Source organism: Cryptotermes secundus, unplaced genomic scaffold, assembly GCF_002891405.2.
Source record: "Cryptotermes secundus unplaced genomic scaffold, Csec_1.0 scaffold112, whole genome shotgun sequence".
Taxonomy (NCBI): Eukaryota; Metazoa; Arthropoda; class Insecta; order Blattodea; family Kalotermitidae; genus Cryptotermes; species Cryptotermes secundus.
The window spans coordinates 1,012,475-1,030,962 of NW_019718271.1; the positions used below are offsets into that span (position 1 = coordinate 1,012,475).

Sequence of the window (18,488 nt, forward strand, 5' to 3'; positions counted from 1 at the left end):
CACACTCTTTGTTCCTTCTGGTCGGCCATCTCACTAATCGCCAAAGGGTTGAAACAGGAACGCACACAACAGAGCACCACAGACAAACCACTTAACTCAGACTGACGCCAGCTCACTAACAGTCGCGGGAGACCTCCAGCTAACACCACCTAGCAGCACAACTCGTAACTACAAAGCATGCGCGCGCAACAGGTCGTTTCCGGTTATTTTTGGGTCCCCCTTCGTAAATGAAAATATGGATATATGATGTCTGATAATTAATTTTTCAGAGACTTCTTGTTACAAAATTTTATAACACCACATGGTCGAGATATTGAATTTTAAAATTGGAGTGACAATTATAAGATTAAATGCTGCAGTAACAAATGTAAATGTTTAGGCAATTTTAATGTCCCACTGAGGGAGAGATAAGAACACAGAATATATAGACTTAACTGATTAATAGAGCACACTGTTCACAATACAAGGAACTCACTTTGCTTCCTGAGAACCCAATAAATTCCAAGAGTCTTATAACACGGGCAGGCAGTAAAGAGATCATCTGAAACAAAACACACAAATGCAACAGTTACAGAAAAACTCTGTGGGCTGTAGTCTGCAAGCAAACTGTACCGACTGAGCGACCGCCACTTGTTGGTGAAGTTAGTGCCAACTTCAGCGGATAGAGGATGTCACGTGGTCAGCGCAACGGATCCCCACGGCCGTTAATCTCGGTTTTCTAGACCGGGCCCACTATTTCCTTTAAATAACTCCTCAATTATCCTGACGAGGTTCAGTGGACCCCGATCCAGACCCACTTCTTCTCAGAAAACCCGGAACCTCTGGATCTGTAGCCAGGAACTCTGACCACTAGATCACAGAGGTGGTCACTTGTGTAGTAAGATATGCTATAATTCTGTCATTATGCTAGCAAATGGCACCAATGAATATGAGTTACAACGTTTCGGGAGGACCTGCTTAAAGTTAATATTTCTGTAACTAACCATAATGCAAGCTTCTGAAATTACTTCCTGATGTGATAAACCCTAGAGTACAATTCATTTAATTCTTCTGCTGTGATTGGGAGTCAGATGACAACTCATATTCATTAGATAACAGCAGGATATAAAAAATGTTATTATTAAATGTTCCAATCTTGAAAAATGTGCATTTCTGAAGTCTTGTAACTCACAGGATTGTTCTACTCAAGCTGAGAACTGATTTTACTATACACAGTATTATTCACAAAAACATTCATTTCATTCAAAAAATTACTGATAAAATACAGCACAATCTTAATAGTATAAGTATGGCTGCAGCAGAAAGGAAAAGTCAAATTTGAAAGGATAGAAAATTCTACAACCAATTTTACATATAACAGTTCAGTGTACCTCATTTTAAACTAAAAATGTTTTCTCTGCCTTGCAAAGACAGATACAAACATTATTAATTTATAACATTCCTGGCTTGCTAAAATTCAGTCCAGAATCTTTTGTCTTCTTGTCTGCTGTCCAAAAACATAAAAATTAGAATATACAAAACTATAATTTTGCCTGTGGTTCTGTATGGATGTGAAACTTTGTTTCTGACATTAAGGGGGGAACACAGACGGAGGGTGTTTGAGAACACGGTGTTGAGGACAATATTTGACACAAAGAGATGAGGTTGGAGAAAACTGCACAATGAGGAGCTGCATAACTTGTACTCTTCTCCAAGTATAATTAGTATTATCAAGTCAAGAAGGATGAGGTGGGCAGGGTATGTAGCACGAATGGGGGAGATGAGGGAGGACACTGGTGGGAAAGCCAGAAAGAAAGAGACAACTGGGAAGACCAAGGTGTAGGTGGGTGGACAATATTAAAATTGATCTTAGAGAGAGAGGATGGAATGTTATGGATTGGATTGATATGGCTTAGGATAGGGACCAGTGGTGGGCTCTTGTGAACATGGTAATGAACCTTCGGATTCCATAAAAAACTGTGAAATTCTTGAGTAGCTGCAGAATTGGCAACTCCTCCAGATGGGCTCAGCTCCATGAATAAGTAAGTAAGTAACATTCCTGGCATTTTGAACTCTTTTAATTTTATTCCTCTATTCTCGATGTATACAGGTATTACTGTAATCAAGTTTTAATGTACTACTAATATAAGTCACATGTATGGAAATGAATTTCACTTCCTTAAATTACCACACATTAATGTAAACCAGTGGCGTGTACTAAATGCTGCAGGCTTCACTTTAATTAGTGATTCTAAAAATCAGACAACCACTCGATCAAATAAGTTCTAAAAGTTTGTGACAATGGAAAATTAATAAAATTATTGTGGTTTTGGACATTATCCATCATCTAGCTTTCTTCTATTTAAGACAGTATGTCTCCAGTCTCTGAAAGTGTTCTAAATAAAAAACAGGATGATGTCCAAGAACATATTAGTTGTACTGGATTCATTCTAAGGTTCATGTTCATGTTTATCATTGTATGATAAATGGCAATGCTATATGGTTCAAATGTTATTGTGCTGTACTCATAAAATCATTACTGTACTCATTAGACACAATGAAAAGTCGCTCTGTCTTTATTAAGTTAAAGCTAAATATAAGGAAAAACAAATCAATCTCTACTCTCTAACAAGTGTCAGTTATAACAATTGAAAAACAAAGTCAGATAAAAATAATACATACAAAGATAATTCCACCTGACATAATCTTCTTAAAAACTACAAATCTGTCAGAAACTATGGCAGGCTTAGAATATAACAACAATCTTCTTTGACAGGTCAAAGAACATATGACTTTTCATTAACATCACAGAAAAAGTATCTTAGCAGTGTGGTTAACATCTACTTAACCAAAATAAATTGGAGAAAATATTAACAGTGCTTGTTACAATCATACTCACAAGATTAAATGCTCCAATTCCCATTCTAACACCACTCTCAAAATGTACTTTGTGGTTTTCACCATCCCAGTTCCTTTGGTTTAAAATGTTCATACATTCCCTATAAAATAAACAATGTTACAAAATTTGTTAAAAGTAATAACGGTCTCTCTAACAGTAACCCAAACTTAAGTAACATTGACGTCCCCACTCAACGTATCATTCAAGTAAAGCACCAAAAGACAAGCTGGGGGCACGCGATAGCGTAGTTGGTTGAAGCACTATGCTACAAGCTGGAAGGTCGCGGGTTCAAGTCCCGATGAGGTTACTGGAGTTTTTTCAGTTGACCTAATCCTTCCAACTGTACTATGGCCCTGGAGTCGCCTCAGCCTCTAACAGAAATGAGTACCAGGAATTAATTAAATAATTTTCCTGGGGAGCAAAGCGCGGCTGGCATGTAAGGCTGACGACCTTACCGCCATCTTTGAGCCAATTGTCTAGATAATGTGGGAACCTCAACGTCTCACAACCCTATGGGCCTTACCATCCTGTTACAGGGATAGCTTTATTATTTTTTTTACTTTACCAAAAGACAAGCTGCAACAATTCAGTAAAATGACTGGCTATTTGCCAGATGGAGTTCAACACACCATACAGGATACTTGTCTTTGCTACCACATCCATACTGACTCAGAGCTCCAACAAGCTTCTTACTAAATGGTTACCAGGAACTCCTTGCCCAGGAATAAAGAAAATCAGAGCATGAAGCTGACCACTCACCAATAACTTGTGCTGGGATTAAGAAGGCATGGAGTTTTACCTCACAGCAAGTCAGGGACAACTTTACATTTATCTTCACTAAACATAAATGTTAGCCAAATTAATAATTAGTGAACTCATATACAATAATAATTAGAGACTGAGGGTTGTCATGGTTTTCCTCAGTCCCTCCATCCAAATGCCTGGATAGCATCTCAACTGCTTCTCGAAAGAAGAATGGACAGATGACAGATGCCATGTAAATTCCTCTAAAATGTTAGTTTCTTCCGTCTAAACAGTAAATAGAAGATAAACTACAATCACTCCCTTGGTGATTTTCCAAATTTCTACTTTCACATCATCCAAAACAGCCTACTAAAAAAACCATAAATGATTTTATATTCTTCCGTCATATGAGAAACAACTCATATCATGACATAACTTTTTCAAATTAAATTTCTTCATAATCTTACTTGTAGGAATTATAACAGGAGCGAATCTTGAGCCCAGCTCTGATGAAACTGACAAGAGTTTCATCTTCCACAAATGTGAGCATAGATTTCAGCAGCAAAGCTTCTGCATAACATAGTTCTGCATGAATTTCCTCTGCAAAGAGTAAAATTATACCATAATCAACATTATGATCAATAAGTATTTTATTTATATACCACAGCCAACACACATATTCCACATAGCTCTGTTTAATTTCTTTCATTTTCATAATATTTCATTGCTGACTCTCAAACAGAAGTAACAACCTTGTTATACAGATAAAAGTCCATTTATCAATAACTTTAAATCCATTACCAATTTATTTATAAGGCCACGCCATAGCTCAAGCGGTTAGTCGCTGGCTTCCCACCGTGGTGGCCCAGGTTCAATCCTGGGTCTGGTCAAGTGAGATTTGTGGTGGAAGAGGTGGCACTGGGGTGGGTTTTCTCTGAGTACTTCGGTTTCCCCTGCCATCTTCATTCCACCAAATTCTCCATCATCACCCTCACCCAAGGCAGGCTACAATAGGACAATCATTGGCTGCTATGCCGAGTGGACCCAGTTGGACTACACCCCCCACTAAGCGAATTTTAATTCATTTATAGGTTATTATTACTGACACTATATCACGTACAGCAGATATGAAATTGGTGGCAATAACCACAGAACAAATAAATTGCTCAGCCGATGACAAATGTTAAAGCTGCCTGAGAATATGGTAGAAATTTTCTTATGGGTGACATGCTTACAAAAGTAACTGTCAAGTTCTTGGAAGGCCCAGTTCATTGCAGGGCAGGGCAGGGCAGTTGAGAGAGAAGCTGGTAAATTTCCCAGTGCAGTGCAGCCAAATGGAACAGACCAATGTAACAGAAGTTTGCAAGTTTTCAGTGTTCAGTTCAGTGCCATCAGTGAATAAGCGAGGATATGAGTCAGTCAGTCAATGAGTGAGTTGCCAATATTTTCGGTTGTCAGTTCAGTGCTGTGCAGCTCATTCAGTAAAGGTGAGTTGACTACAGTATTATAACCAGTAGTACTGCTGTAGTTACAACCATGATCATGGAGGGTGGGAAACTACCTGCTCCAAATATCAATAATTGTTATAATATTGTGACATGTTGCGCAACGGAGGACCCCTACCTCCCCAGCGGCACATGGCGGTAACGTAGCGCTCCCTCCCCCTCCGCGGTGATGTAACGCGCAACGCGCGGTGACGTAAGACGGCACGAGGTAACAGCGTTGCTAGGCTATATGCAAACATGGTGACGCGGCACCGCTTCCTACTGTGACATGGCGGGCGACCCTAGCAACAGCGAACGGAATAAAAGCCGGCTGAGCAGCAAGCGAGAGTCAGTGTGTTATCAACGAGTTCTCAGTTCGCAAGTTACGAGCTACAGACGCGTGTGCAAGAATCAGTGATAGTTCGTGATAACCAGTTATATTTGGAGTGTGTAATTCAGCGAGACTTGTATAGCTCCCGCGCTATTAATACATGAAGACTCTGGAAGATAGTGTTAAGAGATTTTGTTGTAGGGTTTGTAAAGTGTGGAAACCCGTAACATTGTGATAATTAATTGTAGCCGATATTTGTAGATTGTTCAATAAACCAATTAACGATCTCTACAGCGTATTCAGAAACGAAACACGTTACACTGGTGTCAGAAGTGGGATTTGGACTTACACACGTGACCAACGAGATTCGAACTCAAAACACATTACAATATTTAAATATTTGCCATATAAAATACCAGAAAATATTTGTTGAATTCAACAAGATAAAATCTTTACACCACTTACATTCTGAAGAAAAACAGCCACTTTTCAGAATAGTTAACAGCATCCAAAACAGATTTTCAATTACACTTTACTGGCAATATTATGAGACATTTCAATTTTTGATTCACAATGCTAGAATATTCCTGCTTTCCCCGAACTGAAGGACACAATTAAGCGTAAATTTCAAAGTATGATGCCATATTATGGAAAGAACAATACAATCTGGTTTTGAATCTAAGTGTTTGCATATCACTTTCAAACAGCAAATTTTTGTCTGTGAGTCAACAACAGTTTGAAGAAGTTTACATTGATTTCCTTAATGCTATTCCAGTAGCTGGGATGACACACTGTTGACACATATAATTACCAAGCTTCAGCATAAATTACTTTACACTTTTATACTGAAGAAAGAGCATGTAAATAACTTGGAAATATTTGTTGTAGAATATTATTCCACGCATTTCAAAATAATTTCAATTTTACTAACACCAAGAAACAACTTCTAATAACAAGAAAGAGCTGATTCAAAATCCAGTGCCTAAATTGTGTGAAGAAAGTTATTTTTTGGTTCACTTCACATTAAAACTAATATTTAAAAAAAAAATAAGCTTCTGGCTGTCTAGATACAATCATATTAAAGAAACAGATGATAAAATTTGCTCCTGTTAAGCCATGTTACATAACTTACCTGGTGAATACTGATCATAGTTGGTTTTCTTCACCATCTTTCCCAAAGACTCAGAAAATGTGTTCTTTTTCCGATATCTGTTGCACACTGCGATGCACTGTTTCAGCGCATCTGAAGCAGCCTCAATATGTTGCTGAAAAACAGTAACAATTACGACTAAAAACAAAGCCGCGCTTTTAACTAAATCAGCCGTTCCTCTCAGACAGGAAGGGGTAAAACTGCAGAACTTATTCCTGCTCTCCTTCATACACCCTGCCATTCCTATCTTATCACCTGCTTCACACAATTACATTTGAAGACAAAACCTTTCCAACTCAGTGATATCTTACACTGTGAACTACTGAACCTTTCACTGATGAATCAGAGATTAATTCAAGTTATAAATATTCAAATCTTATTGCATAACCAATCTGTGTAATGACAGTAAGCATGTAAAGGCTCTATTTTATTATTAAACAGCACTGTTACAGTTGATGAAATTCAGTCCTAATTTTACCTGTTGTTTTAGAGTGCAATAGCTGAGGAAAATGTCTATCATAAAAACAATAATGTTAACATTTAATTTCCTCTATTTAAGAGTTTTCTCAGTTTGGTGTTCACATCTACTGTTCGTCAAAGAAACCTTAAATGGCAGAAACACTGTACTATGAAAGTTAAGATTTACACTTCCACGAAACATGTTGACCTGAAATATTAAACCCCTCTCCATGTCATCCAGCAAACATATGAGGGAAGAAACTTCTGATATTGTATAACACAATAAAGGTTCATTTTTCATGAATTGTGCTTTCAACAACACATATAAAAGTTTAATTAAATAAAATAAAAGGTTTATAGGCAATCGTTTCATGAAGTTATGCAAGTTCTAAGATATGACCAATGCATACCACAATGGCAGCCCAGGTTCAATCCCAGATCAGGTCATACAGGATGCGTGGTTTAAGTGGAAATGGGTACTTTGGTTTCCCCTGCCAATTTCCATTCCAGCAACTGCTATACATTCATTAACCATCCTACCATTTTGCACTATATAGCCTTGATATTGACAGCATCATTACATAACTAATTTAAAGCGGCCTCCGTAGTCTAGAGGTAACGTTCCCACCTCATGACTTGTGGTACGTGGGTTCAAACCTGGCGGAGGTCGTGGAATTTTTAAGGGCGGAAAAATTCAGGGAACAAGTCCTCCGGGAGGGACTTCAAGCTGTGGGTCCCGTGTCGTAGCTTTACGGCACATAAAAGAACCTCTTATCTCCAAAAGAGGTCACTGAGCCAAATTCAAGGTCATTTCCAGCCCAACAGTAGTCTGTAACGCCTCTGATAGATGGGGGAAGCATTATAGATACCGCCAAGCCAGTAGAGGCTGAACTCGCTGGCTGAGTAGGGACTGATGGTACGCACCAATATCTGTAGGGTATAGAGACTGGTAGAATATCATAGAGGGAAGCACAATGGACCAATACCGGTCTAAGTGCATGGGGAAACCCACCCTCTCCAATAACTAACTAACTAACTAATTTAAGACTGATAGATTAAATCTTCATTTATACCAGTCATACAGGGCTTTCAAAGAAAGATCTAGTATTAAAACAAGACAATTTCATTCTTTTTTTATTCTTATTATTCTTAAGATTCTAATTTGGAATCAAAAATTTTAGTAGAGGTTTGGATAGGATAGAACAGAATAGAAACAGAATAGTAACAGATTGAGATTCTGATGCAGGTCACATCAGATCTCGCAAGGATACCTCAAAGCTACTCTGGGCTTTCAAGAAAAATAGAAAAGACTATATTCATGATCTATAGACAGACAACAATTTTAATTACTGCAAGGAAATAACAATTCTGAAAAATATACTATGAAATATCACACTGAAACCAAGCACACAAAACTGCCCACAAGTTCTTTTTTTGGCTTATTTTGGACTTCACCCATCGTCTGGTATGTAAAAGACAAAAGACCACGACATTTTGGAGACTGGATCTGTCTCCATCTTCAGGTGGACAGGGAAGGATAAACCTACTCAGTTGGGCCCATTACAAAGAGCTAGTCTCAATCACTGGACCCAGTGACAGATCCAGTCTCTGAAACATCGTGGTCTTTTGTCTTTTACATACCAGATGATGGGTGAAGTCCAAAATAAGCCAAAAGAAGTACAGTATACACCACTGTCAGAATCTTTTCAAGTCTATCTGCCCACAAGTTATAAAACTGCTCTATCTACATATACATAATTCTGGTGACATGAAAACAAAGCAATGAAGAGACACATCTGAAGATAAATTTCCTTCACATAACAGACAGATGAGCAGTCAGCACACACTTAAATTGACTTCATCTCTGAGGAAAGAGTCTATGGTACCCTCTGGTTAAGATGCTAGACAAACCTCAAAGTCTATTAGACTGTGATGGCAGAGTAATCTCTAACCCTACCAAGAACATAAACCCTATGGGGCAGGCCATATCCAGTCACTTTAAAGACTGAACCGTCCCATTTCATAGGGGGGTACCAACAGGGCACGCTGAAATTATGGCAAAGATGTGATCTCTCATGGCACAATTCACAAAAACAGCTGCTACAGATTAAAGCAGAGAGAACTAATGATCTAAACACAAAACTTTCTTTATTAAAGGCTAGAGATGAATGGCTGTATGTTACTTACATGTTCAAATGTCAGCACTGCTTCAAGAAATGTGAATACACTGATTCCCAAAGAATGATACATGCTGCTGTTGGCCCTGAGTTACAAAAAAGAAAAAAGAAAATCTTACAGAAACCAAAAGTCCACTTATGACATACATACAACTGAGGTATATACAACAGTATACTTCAGATCATTTGGATAATCGAAATACAAAGATAATTCAAGTTTTGGGTGTCACCTGAAACCATAGTGATAGCTGTGCATTTAAGTTCAGACATGTATGTATAGTATCCGACATCTGCAATTTTCCTGAAAACCTTAAGACTTGTGGAAAAAGTGTATTGAGTATAAAAAAGGGTGTTTTATTTTTTGTTTCATATACTCTTTGCTCCAATATATATTTAGCCACTTAACCAGCAAAAATACACATAGGTCTCTATGTAAAGTGGTCATTAAAATCGTTTAATCTAATGGAAGCTGACACAGGTCTACAATTCTTCATAAACTTCTCCAGCATAAACTACTACAAAAATACATCCAGTGATTCCTAGGTTGTTTCATGCAAAAAGAGAGATGGTCACCATGAATGAAAGTAACAGGTACTCTACATGTTTTTTTATTGCTAGTGGGGCGGGACTAAGTCCCTTGTACTGCGGCCACTTCTGGCCTATCGTACCAGCCCCAGATGATAGGTGAGGGTGATTGTGGAGCAATTGGTGGAATGAAGATTGCCAGGGGAAACCGAAGTACTCGGAGAAAACCTGCCCCAGTGTCACTTTGTCCACCACAAATCCCACTTTACGAGACCCGGGATCGAACCCGGGCCGCCGCAGCGGGAAGTCACCGACTAACCACTTGAGCTATGGTGCGGCCCCTACTCTGCAAGGCTGCAAATGCTCCTAAAGGGGGCAGTGATAAGCTGTAAACTGGATAATTCACACATGCATAATTGGGAGTATATTTTTATTTATTTTAACTGATGCTTACCAAGGCTGAAGGATATCTCTTGCTTCACTAAATTTATTGTTGAAAAAATAATGAACTGCTGTCTTTGAGTCATCCACAGATGTTTGCAAATCCATGGAGGATACCCTATAAAATATAGAGCATGTTCCGTAAAAACTCCCTACATCAAACATCCCCACATAAGGGGAAAATGTCATATCGACAGGCACTTCTCACACAATATACTAAGAACAGTGGTACTTTTATTGACTCTAGATAACCCACATAGCACTACAAATTAACCAAAGTAACACATACCTATTAACTCTGTATTTCCATTCTAAACAAAAAATTATTCTTAAACTAAGACAGTGATTGTGCACAATGCTGAATGAATCTTCAGTTACTAGTTCCCATATATATATATTTATCTGTTTCTTTGAAATGAATTACTTCTGATATAACTAATCACCTGATCCGTGTTAAAACTAGTGGTTGATAAAAATTTATAATCTTTATTCTTATCAAATAAAGATCCACACAGCCTGCTTAACAGTTGCAATGCAAATGTGCTCAAATAATTTGGTAAACTTCAAATATTCTGAAAACTACTGTAAAACAGAACAAAATTACATTCATGAGGATATTGAGAGCAGATAAAATTAGGACAATGTTTGCTACCATTCAGCCCTGACAATCTTTGGTGATCCCATTTCCTATGTAAGAACATAGTAATTAAATTACACAAGACTCTAATTTTGTTTAATCCATGAAACAACTTCACACGCACAGAAGATTGTTAACTGAGGGTACTTCAGAACAGGGCAAAAAGGACAACATTTGGGCAGTACAGAATTTGAAAAACTGAATAATGAGGAACTTCATAATTCATATTGTTAAAAAAAAAATACACAAGATTTTAGTTGGAAAACATGAAGGTAAGTGCTCTGAAGAGCTAGGTGTAATGAAAGAATAACAATATTATTCTATATATTTTATTATTATTAAAAACTGATCTTAAAAGAGATGATGATTCAAGTTACAAAGTGCTTTCATACAATTCAACAGGATCCAGTGGCTGACACTAAGAACACAGTAATGAATGTTTGATTTCCATAGGAGGTAAGGAATTTCTTGACAAGATAAGTGATTATTAGCTTTTCAAAGAAGACTCTGCTCGTAGAATTAGTTACATGAACTGAACTGAACAGAACTTCATATACTGTTCAGGTAGCAACTACTTTCTTCAGTGGAGCTAGTTTCAAGCACAAGCTCATCTACTCTTCAAACACGGACAATCATTTGATCTGTTTCCTGAACTTATTCTGTTTAATCAAGTTTAATTTTATCTTGACTGAGGTTTTCACGGCGATGACTATGAAGAAAGTCGTCTTCTGGGATCTGGCGCCATGTATTCTTGGCTTTAACCAATGTCTCGGAGGAACATATCGTCTCCATCTTCAGGGCAGTTGAACTGCATTGCATTGCAGCTACTGCTCTCTGTATTCGCAACGCAATTCAACTGCCCTGAAGATGGAGGCGATATGTTACTCCGAAACGTCGGTTAAAACCAAGAATACACGGCGCCAGATCCCAGAAGACGACTTTCTTCAACTTTAATTTTATCTGGATTATGAAATAAACGTCTGAATATTTTGAGAAACTTATTTTAGAAAATCTGTAAAAACACCCTCTATGTAAAGGGTAAGTCAATAAGTAAGTTACAAATGGATATAGAACTTAAACAAATAAGAGTACTGATTTGAAAAATGCTTTTATTTCTCAACATAATCTCCCTGTACACTGAGGCACTTAATGTACATATCATACATGTACGTAAGTAGTTTGTCAAACTGTTCAGCTTCTATACAGTATAATTTACAATTAAAAGATTTATTAGTTAATAGAGGCCAATCATATGTACCTTAGAGGAGATTCCTACGAAATTGAAAATTTCTGAAGTACATCACTAAAGATAATGTAACGCGTTTGGAGTAGATACTTCCATGGCAACGCAATAACAGTGGGCCATTGCGTAGACAATGTCGAAACAACGAACGCGTTTCCCCGGAGATGAACAACAGAAGGCCGTTGAGGCCGTTGAGGCCGCTGAGTACCAACGGATGAGACGAAACACGTTACCGCCGTAATCTACAGAGATCGTTCCCGAAGCAACGGATTGCCGAATAAGTGAGATCGAACCTTGGCGAATGGTGTCGCGTATTTGGTCCGCAGAACACCTACATAAGTCGAGAGTGACAGAGTATGAGGCTGGCGGACCACGTGACCCTTAATTTCAACAATAAAATGTCTACGGCTGCAGTGTTCTTGGACATCGAAAAAGCCTTTGATACCACGTGGCACTCAGGCTTGCTGTTTAAATTATCAAAACTGGAATTCCCCAACTCTTTGACCAAGCTTATTGGGTCATTTATCTCTAAACGTAAATTCAGGGTCTCTGTTGAAGGCGAAATGTCAACGCCAAGGGAAATGCAAGCAGGGGTGCCACAAGGTTCAGTCCTTTCCCCCACCCTTTTCAACATGTATATAAACGATGCCCCCCAAACTCATGGTTTTCATTTGGCCCTTTTCGCGGACGACACCTGTCTATATGCGACAGATCGCAAAGAGGGTTTTATTGTTAGAAAACTCCAGCGCGGTCTCAGCTCAATGGAGACCTGGTGTGAGCGCTGGAATATAAAAATAAATGAAGATAAGACTGGGGGGGGGTCTACTTCTCTCGTGGTCGTCGACCGCCTGAGTCTTGTCTTACTCTAAATGGAAGAAATATTCCATTTGTAAATAGTGCAAAATATCTAGGTGTAATCTTCGACAAGAGAGTGACTTGGAGATTACACATAGAAATGATCGAAGCAAAGGCCTTCAGAACATTCATTAGAGTGTATTCCCTATTGAAAAGTGAGCGATTGAGCGCTAACATTAAAATGACCCTCCATAAAGCTCTTATTATATCCGTAATGACTTATGCTAGTCCCGCCTGGGAGTTTGCGGCAGACACTCATCTAGTGAACTTGCAGCGCCTGCAAAACAAGGTTCTCCGCACGACTGGAAATTTTCCAAGGCGCACACCGGTCCGCGATTTGCACATGGCATTCAAAATCCCGTACGTATATGATTACGTAACAAAATTATGCAGGCAACAAGCAGAAGTCATAAAAAATCATGATAATGAGAATGTTCGCAACATCGGACAAGGCGAAGCCCGACACATAAAGTATAAGATTCTTAACCTTGGCGGCGGTCAGGCATACGACCGTTCAAGTGACTAAGACTGCCGTGGTATCTAATACTACTAGGAAATATATATATATATATATAAAGGGCATAATCTGCTGTACCTAGCCTGGACTGACAGAGGCCGTGTATATATTGTACATTTAAATAGAAAATAAGAGTGTATTGTAAATATGTGTACATACAGACAATGGACTCATTAATACAGACTGACTAACAAATGACAGACCCGACCTCTCGTCAGAGAGGGCGCTACACATGGACAGGACAGCAACTTTCATTCAAAAGGAATATCTGTGGGGCTCGACACCAAGACAGACAGACTGACTGACCGTCATTGCAACGTGACTCTGACTCTGCTACAGGACGACAGTCGAGATCTAGCCTTCATACAAGACAGTTTGAACCGAGCCTTCATACACGCGATAATACTTGTATGGTGTATAAGTGTGAGTGTCCAATAAAGATTTGCTGAATCCGAGACCCACACGTGACAATATTTATAGCGTCAAAATTGTAATACACCCACAAATTTACGCTAACTGTATTTCTTCAAAAATGTATTTTATTTTCAAATCCCGAAACTGGCCACTTGACCTGATTTGAACTCCTGAGGAGTCGCCGCTGGACGCCTCATCATGTCATCTCAACATTCATAATATTAGCCTATAGATTGTAGATTCTGATTGCTGATTGTTGATTAAACTAAAAAAAAAAAAATTTCAAATCTGTAATTACACTCAACTCTCGATTATCCGGGATAATGGTGGGGATGGAAATCACGATTAATCGAAAACCCAGTTAAGACAAATTTTATTAAAAGTACACTCAACTCTCGATTATCCAGGATAATGGTGGGGATGGAAATCATGATTAATCGAAAACCCGGTTAAGACAAATTCTATTAAAAGTAGTACTGTAATACTGTACCTTCATAATACTATAGGCCTACCTGTATTTAAATTTATTGAACCTCGTTTTTACGTCATCTCATGGCCTATGTAATACTTTTTTTTACATTACACAGAAGTATGAATTAGTTATTTCAATCACAGTGTTCAACAACATCCAACACTTTTTACGAATATTCACACTTAACACTTTAAAAAATTTAATATTATCGTTTGCTTTTTCGCGGCATTTTCCTTTTTACGGATATCCGTACGAAGCCTACGTAATATTAGCTTGTCACTTAATAAACTGATTCCAAATGATTAAGAGCAGCACCATGTGATATTTTCTTACTAGCACCACTGTCCACCTCTTCCTCATTCTCACTTTCTTCCCACTCTTCTGGCTGCACCCCCACTGCTTAACATTTCGAAGCCCGGTTCACACGAGTTTCTGTTCAATATTTATCACAACATGCTTCCTTTTACACCCTAACATTTTGCCAATGCACTTGAAGATCGATACAAAGAGACTAACTCGGGCGGTCTAGCTGTCCTTGAAACTTTCCACAAATCCTTGCATTCTTTCACCCCTACCCTAGAACATTGTGTTAGCATAACGGGACCAAAAAATGCAGAGCTCGGTTCACACTAGTGCGAAAATAGTGTTACAGCTCACCATGTGAAATAAAAGTGAATGAATATTAAACAACATATAAGCCTAAAAAAAGCGCCGGTTAAGCCGCAAACAGGTTTGTTTATCCGCCCCCGTATAATCGAGAGTTGAGTGTAGTACTGTAATACTGTATCTTCATAATACTATAGGCCTACCTGCATTTAAATTTATTCAACCTCATTTTTATGTCGTCTCATGGCCTGTTTAATATTTTTTTACATTACACTGAAGTATGACTTAGTTATTTCAATCACAGTGTTCAACAACATCCAACACTTTTTACGAATATTCACACTTAACCCTTAAAAAAGTTAATATTGTCGTTGGCTTTCTCGCGGCATTTTCCTTTTTTACGGATATCCGTACGAAGCCTACGTAATATTAGCTTGTCACTTAATAAACTGTTCTCGTCACTCTCAAGATAGTCTAGTGAGGATTCCAAATGATTAAGAGCAGCACCATGTGATATTTTCTTACTAGCAGCACTGTCCACCTCTTCCTCATTCTCACTTTCTTCCCGCTCTTCTGGCTGCACCCCCACTGAACTTACAATTTCGTCACTGCTTAACATTTCGAAGCCCGGCTCACACGAGCCACAGTCAGCCCACTCTCTTATATTTTCCTTGTTGACTTCTTCCCCACCATGAACTTGGCTAGCCAATTTTGCCAATTCTATGGGTATCTCATTTTCACTGAATCCATGGATTTCGTCATCTTCATTAGTGATGAAAGGCATCAGTTTCTCCCAAGAATTTTTCAATACAGATGGCTTTACTGTATCCCACGCTGTTGAAATCTCGTATATGGCATCTAATACTGAAAAATACTTCCAGAAACACGTCAGATCATTGCCTTCATCGATGTACTTTTGTAGCAAATTTGATCTGTAGATTCTCTTCATACTTGAGATAACTCCTTGATCCATTGGTTGGATAAGTGCGGTAACATTAGCGGGAAAATATTTCACAAAAATATTTCCATCATCTGACCTCAGGAGACTTTCGTTAGGATGTGAGGGCGCATTGTCAATGAGGAGCACAGCTTTCTCAGGTAGGCCTTGGGATTTTAGATGGTCACGAACTTGAGGCACGAATTTAAAATCAAACCATTCTTTAAATATCGCTCTATTCATCCAAGCTACTTTCTGGTTAAAATAATGGATAGGCAGACTTGAAGCTACTGTTCCTTTAAAAGAGTGTGGTCTTGTCGCTTTGCTGATAACCACTGGTGTTAGTTTGTGTGTTCCTGATGCATTAGAGCAGCATAAGGCTGTCAATCTCTCCTTACTGGATTTGTGACCTGGAGCCTGTCTTTCATTTTGAAATGCCAATGTTCTGGTTGGCAAGCATTTCCAATAAAGACCCGTTTCATCGGCATTATAGATTTGTTCTGGCAGCAGATTTTCACTTTTCACAAAACTATCAAAATTGGTGCAAAATTGATCTGATGCTGACAAGTCCCCTGACAATTTCTCACCTTGAATACTGATTTCTCGTATTCCATGACGCTGCTTGAAACGTGTTAGTCAACCAGAAGAAGTGTCAAAACTTCTTTGTAGTTCAAGTGCTTTGGAAAAAATTTCGCTTGTTTAGCACAAACTGCTCCTGTTATTGTTGTTCCCTGTGCCCTTAGTTGATTAAACCAGATCAGCATTGCTTTGTCGAGATCATCATATGTGGATTTTTTTCATGGTTTTTCTCTTCTTCATGCCGCTTGAATTAGAAAACGAAGCAAAGGAAATTAATTGATTCTTTTGTTTTTTCAAATCACGAACAGTTTGTTCTCCAATACCGTATTGCATTGCTAATTGTTTAACTACACCTCTTTTTCCCAACTGACTGACAATTTCAAGTTTCTGTTGAATACTTAACACAATACGCTTCGTTTTACCCCGACATTTTGCTAATGCACTTGAAGATCGCTACAAAGACAATAAATGGGGCGGTATATCTGTCCTTGAAACTTTCCACAAATCCTTGCATTCTTTCACCCCTACCCCAGAACATTGTGATAGCATAACAGAACCAAAAAATGCAGTGCTCAGTTCACACTAGTGCAAAAATAGTGTTACAACTCACCATGTGAAACAAAAGTGAATGAATATTAAACAATATATATGCTTCAAAAAAGCCCTGGTTAAGCCACAAACCGGTTTATCCGCCCCCAGATAATAGAGAGCTGAGTGTATAAGAAAAAATGCAATGCCTTGCTGCTCAATCAACCTAAACATTTTTTATGCAAATTATAACAGAAGGGCACAGAGAACTAGGAATTCTGAAATATTTCTGAAGTTGCATAACTTGCAAAAAAAAACAATGCTTATAGTTCCCAATTTTTCTCTGGCTAAAAAATTGTGGAAATGAGAAAAACTAAACACAGATGGATTTATCCACTATCTCACAATATATCCAACAAAATCCAAGTCTCTAATATCATTTGTTAATTAGAAGTAACATTTAAAACATTTCAAAATGTTAAAAATTCAAACCCAAAAAACAGATACTGATGCGTGGATGTTTAAAATACTCAGTAACTCAACGAGTCTTTAAAAATTACTTTCCAGCTGAACTTATGGCCTAAATATAAGGGCCTAAGTTGCAAAATTCTCCACGTGGTGAAAGAAAACTGAGACTCAAAATTAGATTTTGTCAGAATTTTACAATTTTTGGCATTAAATTCAAGTTTTGTGGTAGTACTTTTTAATATCAGTTCTGATATAAAAACTTACATACCACTGACACACTATCAGCCTCTCGAGGAGGACTCTGCAGCATGGAAATAGTTATTAATTATGTGATACAATCAATAATAAATTTATTCCTAACCGAAATCTTAACATATTCAGCTAACATTTCCTAAAAAATAAGTAATTTCAAATGGATTAATACTTTTAAGAGAGGAAATACTGCAAAGATACTTACACTGGCTGTGACTCATAAGCATCTTGGAACTGAAAGAGACATATTTTAATATTACATGTATTCAGACATTATTTTCTATACATTTTACTACACCTACAGAAAGTGACTTTACATAAAGTAATAATTATTTGTTCTAAAAGTGTATGATCCACTGAGGCTTCATACAGATACTGAATTAAATACTATAAATCATACTAAAAGCATTATGAGAAGGTTGATTTAAAAGACAGAGTTTTAACGCATTTACGCTAAAGATCCTCTTTTCAGGACAATATTTCTTTCCATAAAACTAATAATTTCTCTATGTGAACATATTTACCATGGGCAACATTAAGGTTCTTCACAGTATAATGCTGGTTGTATGCATCATACTGCGTGGCCCATCCAATATCTAACTTAAGATAAATGACATAATGATACAAATTCCATCCCAAGTGCAAACAATATTGTAACGTGTTTCGTTACTGAAGACGCCGTAGAGACGGTTAATTGGTTTATTTAACAATCTACAAATAACGGCTATAATTAATGATCACAATATTACGGGTTTCCACACTTTACAAACCCTACAACAAAATCTCTTAAC

General features: G+C 37.9%; 1 protein-coding gene across 11 annotated transcripts in view; it reads right to left on the reverse strand.

Moving 5' to 3' along the window:
• Positions 1 to 18,488, reverse strand: part of LOC111870300 (tetratricopeptide repeat protein 39B) — a 54,720-nt gene that overhangs the window by 26,274 nt on the left and 9,958 nt on the right. For all 11 annotated transcript variants that reach the window (XM_023862829.2, XM_033753811.1, XM_023862508.2 and 8 more), the window contains 7 exons: positions 17,903 to 17,931; positions 10,203 to 10,307; positions 9,234 to 9,309; positions 6,570 to 6,702; positions 4,090 to 4,222; positions 2,879 to 2,978; positions 476 to 541 (listed from right to left, as the gene is read on the reverse strand). In XM_023862829.2, coding sequence (XP_023718597.1) covers positions 476 to 541; positions 2,879 to 2,978; positions 4,090 to 4,222; positions 6,570 to 6,702; positions 9,234 to 9,309; positions 10,203 to 10,307; positions 17,903 to 17,931 — 642 coding nt within the window. The remainder of the gene's footprint in view (positions 1 to 475; positions 542 to 2,878; positions 2,979 to 4,089; positions 4,223 to 6,569; positions 6,703 to 9,233; positions 9,310 to 10,202; positions 10,308 to 17,902; positions 17,932 to 18,488) is intronic.